Raw genomic sequence first — 11,431 nt, forward strand, 5'->3', positions numbered from 1 at the left:
ATTTATTTTATTAAAATTGATGATATTTCTTGGATACAAGATTTGATACATTTCCGTGCCAACAAAGCATTTCATAGTATTAAAAACTCATCTACAAAACCAATCTATATACATATTTAAATCTATTGTTATTCAGCTCGTCAAATGCAAACATTGATTTTATCAGAAAAAGCAATTCGTCACATCGCGATTGCCACAAACGCTTAAAATTGCATAACGGCGCAAAAGTACCCGATTTTCGGATATCCTCCAAAAGTTTCGAATAACACGGCAAACAGAACAACAACTCGGACGTTGTCTAGCGACTTTCAGGCAAAGACAGTGTCACCGTCTTGTGCCGGAAAAGAAACTGATTAGTGCCCGTGCGCGTTAGTCGAAGGCAAATATTTGGACATTTTCTCTCTTTCCTTTCGCTCGTTCACCGGACGTCTGCGGACTGTGGACGGTATCCATGACGACTCGGCCTAAGAGATCTACGAAGGGAGAACAGGAGATGAATAAGGAGCGTGCACCAGGCACGACGAACAACCGGCAAATATTTGCATAGCGCGGCGGGTTTGCGGAAAACCAGTGGTGCCGCTGACCGAGTAGACGTATTCGAAAAGAGTATTCCTGCGTAGACGCTTATACATGGTGTCCGAAAAATCGTGAAGCTGGTAACATGTTTTGCAATTAAAGAACCAAATCGAGAATCTATTCTTTCTCTCAATTGAAATTGAGATTTATGATCTACATTTAATTTATTCATTTCCAAAAAGGTAATTAACTGCCCAAAAATGTACAAGGACGAAAAGTTCAACTCCATAAATTTTTGTATACTTGTGTCTGGATTATTTGAGTAAAACAGAATAAGAAATGTGAAAAAATTACTAGCCAACATTAGAAAATTCAAGTGATACCCTATCCCTAGCCCCTTAAGCATAGAGATTTGTGTGTGCATGCAACCGCCAGGAACGATAAATAGTACATAATACGGCACAATCGTATGAGATGGGAGCAATTTTGCGCGGGTACCGAAAGGGGTAAGAAAAGTAGAGGGGAGAGAAGAGGAAGGAGAGAAATGTCCGTAGTCACGGAAGCGAGGAGTCATGAAAAAGCGAAATGGTCCGACTGCGTGATGTAGCAGCCGGAGCGAGGCGCGCACAGGCCCGAAGAGGGGGGAACACGACAAACTGCCAAGCCTAATGCCAATTAGTGCCATTCTCCTGTACGAGCAGATCTGTGGGGACTTGAAGGGGCTTCTTCGGACTTTCTTTTTCCCTCCGTCCACCTACCAGCGAGGTTTACAAAGCGGTTAGGCGTATTTATCGCGCGCATTGTCTCGCGTGTATGTGATTACGTTGAAGCGTATAGGCTTGCAACCGAATTATTTTACGATTTCGATAACGAGAGGAGATTGAATAAATATAAATAAATCTTGAAATCGTCCGTTATTGTTTAAATATTACACCTATATAGGTAACAACATTTGAAATTTCCTTTGGTCGTAAATACATACGTTAATTATGAAAGATCAATTCTAACTTTGAAATGTATTCATTCAATGAATCCCAACATCTACATCTATTTATGTGAGACAATAACATTGGAATAGAATCAACGAATACATAATTATCTCAAACGATAGTTCGATACAGATTGGCTACTTATTATTTCGGTAACACCGCGTATACGCGTATCCTATGCTACGATATCCATCACTCGTCGCCAAGTACTTGCACGCATTATTCGAGACAAACGTGCATGGAATACTTATGCACTCGTGCATTCCACTCGAGAATCGCATAAATATACATACGTAGAGACACACGGGCACGAGACGAGAGTACACGCTCACGGTCGTCTAGCTTTTTCTTAGAGAACGCACGGCTCGATTTATACAGCCGCGACTAACGAGCCATGAAAATCGCGGACGGTCCTCCGCGTATCGAACGCCGTGTTATACAGTGCTCTCGTCAAACCGTATTTCTCCCTCCCGCTTTACGCCTGTTCACTTTTTCCATCGGGCAACACCAGAGAAATTATTAGTGACGCGAGTCCGGTTAATTGCACGTGTAATCTACCGTTTGAACGATTATCGTGACCGTAAACGTTATAAGTAATTAAGATCGCGCTAGGCGTCACGTGCAATAATGATAAAGCAGCACCGGCGGGTGGAAACACGACTCGCGAAGGAACGCAATAAACCCACTGCCAGTAGTAATTACCCCATTACCAGTGGTTAACGGTGACAGAGGAATTCGCGACCTGGATCTCGATTCTCGTTTAACAACCTAATAAAATTACGAATTTAGGTCGAATACGGATACAACGTACACCTTCTTATCACATTCATGTTAGCAAATGTAAAAGAGCAGATCCAGGAGGAAGTGTTGTAATTAAAATCATAATCGAGCTAACCACGTTTAGCTTTCACCCGAAGTAAACTGTTAAAGGGTTAACGAGTATTCGAATTGCGCCGTTCGTAAGGAATCGCTTCCCCATAAGCCTCTGCATTGTGAAGTTAATACTGGAAGGAACGATTCAGTTTCGGGAGTTTCCAGGAGGGATTAACTGGCGAGGAAACGATCGAGGAATAAATGCTGGAACGAGATTGCATGTACGAAACGGGAGTTAAACCCGGGAGAAGCTCTCCTTTCGAAGGAGTTAAAAGGAGCAGGAGCGGCGAGCACGAGATGGTGATGGTAACTCGAGAGTTATTTAAACGAGCACCGAATAGAGAAGAGGGCAGAGGAAAGGGTCCCGCTGGAAATAGGAGTTCCATTCCACTTGGAAACGCATGCAGACGTAAACACAATCGTCGAGACACAATGGATTATGTTCCGAACACTCGAGGACCCCTTGTAGCTTTGGTTAAAAGCGAACAGTGTCTGAGAAAACTCCTTCGAAGAGAGGACGGAGGAACGAACAGGCCACAGTTCTGCTGACACACGGCGTGCTATCTATAGAGGGCACGGCCGAAAGATAAATAATTTTGACTGAAAACTGTTACCGGAAGGCAAACAGGCAGGACACCGGACGTCTCTCGCGAAACGACCAAGGAAAAGAACCACACGATCTCGCCGCTCGTGCAAACAAATTCACCTCGATGGAAAATATTTATTAACCGTCCCGGATAACATGAACATTAATCGGCATTTTTAACTCCCCAATACGATATGCACATTTTTAAATTATATCAAATATCTTCGTGAATGTAAATTTTTTTCTAAGAATATAATAGAGACAAAAATTTCTATGATATCATTACCAAAACAGGAAACTTAGAAATAGTATAGAACTTGAAAGAATGAATATACATATAGTAAAATGGAATCATCTTATGATATTAAACTCGAGAAAATTGTTTATATTAAGTTTAATGAATGCCCGATATTGTCTGTGTTAGGAAGTGCTAACGGAAATGGAAATGATCGTGAAGCAATAAGTAAAGGAAGAAACGGTAGCCTGCCTGTAGGGATTTCTCGAGTAGGATGTTCCTCGTTGAAACAGAAGACGGAACTAGAGGGGTGGTAAACTAACCGCGAGGGTCCATCATGGATAAAGCACTCCACACAGTCCTCGTGTTCTCCTTTGCTCTCCCAATGGACCAATTTACGGCACCCTGAGGACTCCGAGCATTACGCTTCACGCTCGGGAGTTCGTTTCTGGCCATTGTTGCGCCAGTCAGGGGATTATTTCGGTAAGGGACGAGGGATGCAGTCGTTCGCCTGTTTCGCTCAGCTACTCCCGGATTATACATTTCCCCAAGCACCTGCACCTAGGCTAAACTGTCCAGCGTGATTTTTCCCGAAAGTGAGAAAGTAAAAAGTTAAAAAAAGAGAAGAAGAAAAAACCCGCCGGGGTCCACGGGTTATCTTCATTGATTAATTCGCCTTCGATATCGGGAGGAAAACCATTTAACGTAATTAGCTACTTCGCTCAGAGTTCAGACCCTCTGTATTCCCTCTGGCTAGTCGGCTATCGAGGGACCCATTAAAAACTCTTACAAATAGCAATTATAAACGGGAAGCTCCGACGATAGAGGAACGTTCGTTCATTTAATTATCTCCGTCTTATTGGGTAGAAAACTAGGCAAGCGTGCACGACCGAATCGTTTTATCGGTATCCATTCCATGAAACTTAACAGAGGAAGATTGTCGTTTTTACGTCCTCTCCGAGTTCTTATCAAAAGCGAGCTGTCTATAATATTATTCCTCCTCTTTTTTTCCCCTCTTCTCTTGTTTTACGACTGTTCGATACCCAACATTCCATTTTCATAGACAAGATTTTTATGATCATACCATGACTCATATACAGTAATACTGAAGTGGTGTTGTAAGTGAATCTTCGTAGCATCAATTCAGGAAATAATAGAGGAGATAAAACGAAAAATGCTTAATTTCTCTAATGACTTCTGTCAAAAGTATATCCCAAAAAGATTGTCATTTTAAAAAAACATCCGTGTCAGATATCTCTTGTACGTAGATGACGTAAATACGTATATAGATATACTATAGTCTACAGTGAAAGCTGCTGTAAATGTCGAATAAAAGTTATAGGAGCTTCCGATTTATCCATACTGCATTGAAGCCGATATGACACTCTTTTCGATACAGTAGATCGGCACTAGAGAAACGACTCTTTCCCATCATCGCGTTCGTTCAATTAATCGTTCCACGTAATTGCATCAACGGTACAAAGGTATGGAACGCATGTTTCCAGCCTGTGATAGAACCATGACGTTCACAAAAACTGATGAATTAAGTGGAATGAACGAATAAATGGTGAAAGAAATATGTACGCAAACGTGAACATGAAGCAGAGTAACGCTAGTGGAACGAGGAAGAACGTAGAAATTAAAACAATCGACTTCTCCCCCACCCCGTTTCTCTTTCACCCTGATGAACAAGAAGCAGCAGCGTGTAATTACCGCGTGCGGGAACACGAGATCGCGATTCCACTCGACCAGGAAACGTATAATGGGAGTATAATGCGTGAAATTTACCGGGCGCATCAGCATAATGACGCCCAAGATATCACTGTGATTCCATATTTCCGTGCCGACAGCCGCGACTCGATTCGCTTGTCCCACTGTAACTCGCTTTAAACAACGTATATTACTACGCGCACCGTCCCGTTGAACGGCTTTCAACCTTAAAATCGCTCAATTATCATTCCCTTGGTAGAACTTTTTCAATTTCTCATACCACGATAGTGTCTTTATCCGTCGCGCGATGCATACATTCGATAGCGTCGTTCGCATGTATGTATATATGTATTTACTACATCCTCAGATAAAAAATATAAACATGAAGTTCATATTGTATGTACATATTCGATTGCATCGAGCTTCCAAAAGTTTTTTCAGCTGTGCATGCATCAAGTCACGTTTACACGAACTGCGGCGGGAAGCAGTCCGATTAAACGCATCAATATTTGCCGAATCGGGGCCCCGACGACGTGAGCGTACGCCATGGTTTACAGAAGGTTACGCTCATCTAATACCATGTACGCGACACTGTTTCGTCACCTGCTTCTTTTTCTCTCGTGCAGTGAACCAAATACAGCGGTTATGAAACGTACCGCATCCACATTTGCGAAGTAATTTTAGTTTCAATTATACGTTTTATGTTCATAATATTGCAAAGAGATATGAAATAATTAATGTTTATATTGTATATATTTAAACGTATTATTAATAAGCGTTTAAATATTAGAGAAAATAGGGCGATGTGCTGCTTTTTGTGGCCACTGTATCTTTTACCTTTTTGCCCCTCAACGGTAGCCTCTCTCCTTGCTTCTTCGTGCCACTCGACATAGAACCACCCTTTTTCCACAACACTGTCACCGACTCTCAAGAGGGACGGAGCCACGATTCTTTCGCACACTCTGTTTTCTCTCTCTCTTTTTGTTCTCATTTTTTTTTCGCTCTGTCTCTATTCATCCGATGTGTTTCTCACCCTCTTTTTACCCCGCTGTTCACCACGTGCTACAATATCGCCGGGTCGCATCCGGTGTGACGCCTGTTATTAGGGATGGGCCAGATGAAGCTTTCATTATTCTATCCAAGAGGTTCCCCTTTCCATCCGACAACACACCGTCATAATACAAAGTAATGGTTGATTTTTTTTGCTTTCCCCTCTAATTATTATGATTATCGAGAGACCGAGGCAAATATAATGGCAACGGTGAATGATGTAATTTTTCCACGACGAGCACACGTAGCTGTTAAGTCCCCAGCGTCACCCTAAACGCGAAAACACTGCGTATGCTTTACTAATAAAGCCTCTCAGGCGTTCAATATTTGTTTCCTGCTATTATCGCAATGGAATAAATATATTGTTTATATTTAATGCATTTGTAAAAGCGGAATTAAAAAACATGATTTTCAAGTCACGCTAACCATTGAAACGCGCACGTGATACGTCGTTATAGGCGCTGCAATCCACGGTGAGTATTATATCAAATTATCAGTTTAATAGAATTGTTAGTGTTCCGGGCGTCACGATGTAGTGAAGGCACTCCGGAAGCTTACACCGTTCGCGGGTTAATTTGTGCGCCTGACTATAATTCACGTAATTTATCAATAATTTATCATTGCCACTGTTATTATTAAATAGATATTCGTGGTTGTCAGATGCATTACATCCTGTTCACCAACCAATAAAAATTTCAGGAACTAAACTTGCCGTGTAACTATGCCCGAAGTATGTACACGTATTTACACGCACACAATCTGAAGTTATCTCGTGCATCATTATTGTTACGTATAACGAGCGAGACGCTTTAATCACGGTGACCTATTATAAAAGCCGGACACGAAATCCGTGGCGAAAGCATACACGAAGTAACAAAGTCCTGATTCACAGATCCGCCGTCATCGGCAATTTACGGATCGATAGGCCCCGAAGTCGTGGTACAGCGAGACGAAACAGTTTTTCCACGGTTAACATTCGTGAAAGGATTCGCACTCGCGCGCGCGTCTATGTAATGCTTTCGCCGCGATCCCATATCTCGAAATCTTGAAATCGGGTCGGGAAACGGATAACAAGTATGCGTACGCTCCGCAAGCACGTGAACGTATACGTACTGTCATAAATAGACTGGAGATTTTACGGATTAATAGAAAAAGTGGAAATTAAACTTTATTTTAGCTCATGTTTTATAAATCTATTGGCATACTCGGATAGTAATCGACGGAAATGCAGAGTTTGAATTGTTGTGATCTGTTGACGAAGAAGTTATGAGTTGTTAAACCATAATACCTGTAATGCATTGCATTGCTTATTTTAACCCCTTGACATACAATGACGAGTTTGACTCGTCATTCATTCCACTTAATTTTTATGTCAAGGGGTTAATGTAGTAATCAGGAATATGTATTTTTATATTTGATCCACTAGTCCGTTTTATGACGCAGCGTTTGCATATCCGACCAGTCTGCTACTGGTAACAGTACTACATGACGCAACAGTTACGTCAACGGTTTCGAGTGTATTAAAATAAGGTAAACAGAAAATGGCAACTAAAAACGAAGTTTAGCTAAACTGGATGTACGGCAAATATAAAAAGTATACAGAACATTAAAAATATAATATACGTCATTATTTTAAAAGAAATGTTAAATTACATTTCAGTTTTCATAACGTAATTGTAGTAAGTACAACATAACTCTGTACATGTTTCGCTATATGTATAGAAATTGAGAATATGTATTTTATACATATGTATAATGCACGGAATACGTGCAATGTGCACGCGTGAACCATGATACATAACGTCTGTAATGCGACACACGTGACCGCATTAGCGGGACCAAACCGTGGTGCACGAAGAAACCACGCTTGGGATCGGTATCGTGTGTTCGAGGAACGACGCGGCGCGACACGGCGGCGTGCTTCTATTTTGATTGGGAAAACGTCTCGACCAGGGTGTAACACGACGAATACGAAGCAATCTTATTCTGCATTTAATCGATTGCGATTGGGACGCGTATGAAAAAATTTGTAAACGGAGAGCAAGTAATCCGATCGACGACCGATCGGCGATCGGTGTTATGCTAGTTTCTATGCCACTGAACGTGATCGGAATCGCACGCGGGCAACTCCGTACACGTGAAATTCGAACCAAGTCCCTGGAGGTCGTAGGAGATTACCTTCCCCAGGTACAAATCGTTCAAACCGCGTAACAAAGGTGTAACGCGTCCAAAGTCGCGCCTGTGAAACATTCTGTGAGAACACGGGAAACGGAAACAAACGAAAGAATAGTGCAGTAGCTTCCGTTGCCTACCTCGATCAACGAAAATTCTTTCGATGCGTAAGACAATAAAGCTTAACAAGGCCACGTACAAGCATTATACCCAGTAAAACGTATTTTAGGACCATCATAAATAAATGCTAATTACGAAGAATATGGTGAATAAAAAAGAGAGGATAGAAAAAAATTGAAAAGTAATAGTTTTATGTACGTATGTACTCACCGGATGCCTAGCGGCAGCGGCAGCTACAGCAGCAGCGTTGATTCCAGCACTGGGATACATATTTCCTCTCTAGTTTCAAACTGGTCGAAAAATAAAAACATCCGTCGTATAAGTTCTCAAATCACACGCAAGCGCTACGCTTCATCACACGTGCCACACCGTATGATAACAAATAATAACAAACAACGATAAAACAATAAAAACAGCGTAATTTCAAATCACTGTCGCGGGCTACGAAGGCGAGCGATCCTTAGGACGGCTCTGTCCGCGATTCTGTCGATGCAATTCGATCGAGAAGGTCCCAGCCTCGGATACACAAGAATGATCCATCGGTATGCTTTGCCATTCGCCACTACTACTGCATTCCCATTCGTAACGCGAGAAATTTTACCGTTCGCGAACGACAATAATTCGCATAACTAATTATCCCGACCGTCCTCTACGTTCATTGAGGTTAGACGTGACGCCGACGCCACGAAGAATCTCGTTTAGCACGAAGAGCGTGGCGTGCCCTTTATCCGTCGGTAAAACAGAACGACAATCGCCGTAAGAATATTCGAAGGAGGCTCCTCTTCTCATCCGGAAACGGAACCAAACAACAGAAACCGTTAGGTCTCCTCTCTCCCCTTATTCACGGTTTCACTTCCTTAATGTAGAAACACCATCTCACAGACACACAGCACTTAGTTGTTTACGATCTAACAGTGGCCCGCCGCCACTTTGAGGTTAAGTTTACTAACACACTGGCATGCACTCGTCTTTCCCTTTCGCAGTAGAAACTTTTCTAGTACCGAGCGTGTCACGAGCCCGAGAGAACACCACACCGAGAGCACCGTGATTGGACCGAAAACCGGTAGCACGTAATGCGAAAGCTAGCACGAAATGGGCAAAGCGCACGAGACTAACAACGAGAACAATCCTCTCTCTACAACGGCCTCGGAGCGACTGATGGACGAACAAGTGGTGGGGATTGTATCCCCTCCAGAGGAATCTTTCCCCTCCACCACTCTAGCAGGCCGTTACTCCACAGTTAAACCCGCCAAGCACCCCCTCGAATGTCTCTCCACGTCCTCGACGCTCGTATTAACCGGCGCGATAGCTCCTTCACAATTAAGTCGCGTTACGTAAGGGTCTCGAAAAGGCGAGCACGAAAATCACGGCTCGTTAAAACATCGGTATATATAAGTTCTCTTCTTCTCTCTTTCTTTCTGAGTCGTTCTCTCTGTTGCTCTTTACTTTCTCTGACACTCTCTATTTCATAGCACCTGTCAGCCAAATCGTACACTTAATCCATTGTATCGACAAGGCATGGATACGTCCATCGTGATTTCGGGAACGCTGTTAACGCGACGAGTGACCCGATCGTGCCTTTAGGGCCGTTTTAGTTGACCGTAATTAATCGGGTTTCAAATGGACGGTTATATTCGCGTTAAGCATTGCGCAATCGAACGATATATGTACATCTATTCTATTGTGTATGTACACGACCGACACGACATATGTATGTACTACAGCTCTGCTCCTCTCGACTCTCTTTGTCTGTTCCGCTCTCTCCCTGTCTCCCCAACTGCGAATTATTTTAATGACAGGGCTTTTTTTTCTCTCGTATCACGTTGACGTTCTGAAATTTTATACCAGCGATCACTACATATTTCTGTATTAACGAAAGATGATTCAACGTGCTTATTTATCAAACGTTGATTACACTCGTTTTTTTCCATTCCGCTGATGCTATTATCGCTGATACAGCGGTTTAACGAGTGTGTGCAAATAATATTTGCCGACTACATCATTCAACTACCTCTGGAATCTAGACAATTCAAAGTATCAATCTCGAGAAATGCGCGACGCAATGACTAAGACTAAGAGAACGGCACAGTTCTCGGAATACTTTTTTCGTGCTGCCGATACTGTTGCTGCCGTTCCCGGTGCCGCCGCTGCTGCTCCATTATCTTTGACGACCGGTGCTTCGCTTTAACAGATACAATTGAGGAAGATATATCGTTAGCCTGTGGGCGATATCGTGGTGTACACGCGAATCGTGTATTCCACCGGTGTATAGGACCGGTGATTTTTGCAAGTTGCAGCACGAAGACTGGAAGCCTCGAAAGTTTTCGGTCCCGTAGATACGGTCGAATAAACGAGAGGACAGGGCGCGGAACACGGCGTGCCATGCATACGCGTAGGTATTAGTTGCTTCTCTCGGTTCGCTCAGCGTGTGCAAACAAATCGAAAGTTTTTCGCAAAATGGCCGTCACCGGGCTGACACGGATGTCCGCATAAACTCTTTCTCTCTCCCTCTCTCCTCTTTTCCCTTGCTCACCCAACTGGCCGCCGACTGGCTGCCTCTCTCGCCACTCGTGATTTCCCTCACTTCCCACACCACCACAAATATGGCGCCTCTACCCGTTTTCCCAACCCCTGCAACGTGCCTCTATAAAGCGAGAGCAACGTGCGAAGCGGAAAAGGGAGAGAGAAACAGGGGCCAGAGCGAGAGGGCGCGAACCGTGGATGGAATATATGTACATGAGCATCCGATGCGATTGTGTCCGAGTATCCATGTGTAGCGAGTGTACGAGATCCTATACGTGTGGCAAGGGGGTGCCCCTATGTGAATATCGCGCAGCACACAGTCCCAAGCAGTTTCCTACTTGATTGCCGCTATCGTCCGCTCGCTTCGTAAAGGAACTAGTCCGCGCGGACTATAGGTCGTCGCCTACGACCAATCGCAGACCGTCTCGCCACGACTTCACCAATCGTGCAACACGCCAAACCTACCACATGACCCAACCGCTGCAAAGAGTCGAATGAACGCGTAGCCCTGGCCAATGGGAGCGTAACTTTTTGAATTGACACGAGCACGTTCGATCCGCGCGGAGCGTTGCTCGAGCTCCACGGATGTTCCTATACGGAATGAAGGTGCTACGCGAAGCCGCAGCGAAACATGAAAAATAGGGGGCTACATGAGGA

The 11,431-nt window shown here is 43.6% G+C and overlaps 1 protein-coding gene across 2 annotated transcripts in view; it reads right to left on the reverse strand.

Annotated features, from left to right (window-relative positions):
- Positions 1–9,391, reverse strand: part of LOC108629297 (protein groucho) — a 104,547-nt gene extending 95,156 nt beyond the window's left edge. For both annotated transcript variants that reach the window (XM_018031900.2, XM_018031895.2), the window contains exon 1: positions 8,462–9,391. In XM_018031900.2, the coding sequence (XP_017887389.1) occupies positions 8,462–8,521 (60 nt within the window). In that variant the 5' untranslated portion in view covers positions 8,522–9,391. The remainder of the gene's footprint in view (positions 1–8,461) is intronic.
- Positions 9,392–11,431: the final 2,040 nt, after the last annotated feature.

Source organism: Ceratina calcarata, unplaced genomic scaffold, assembly GCF_001652005.2.
Source record: "Ceratina calcarata isolate Rehan_Ccalc_2016 unplaced genomic scaffold, ASM165200v1 scaffold132, whole genome shotgun sequence".
NCBI classification, from domain to species: Eukaryota; Metazoa; Arthropoda; class Insecta; order Hymenoptera; family Apidae; genus Ceratina; species Ceratina calcarata.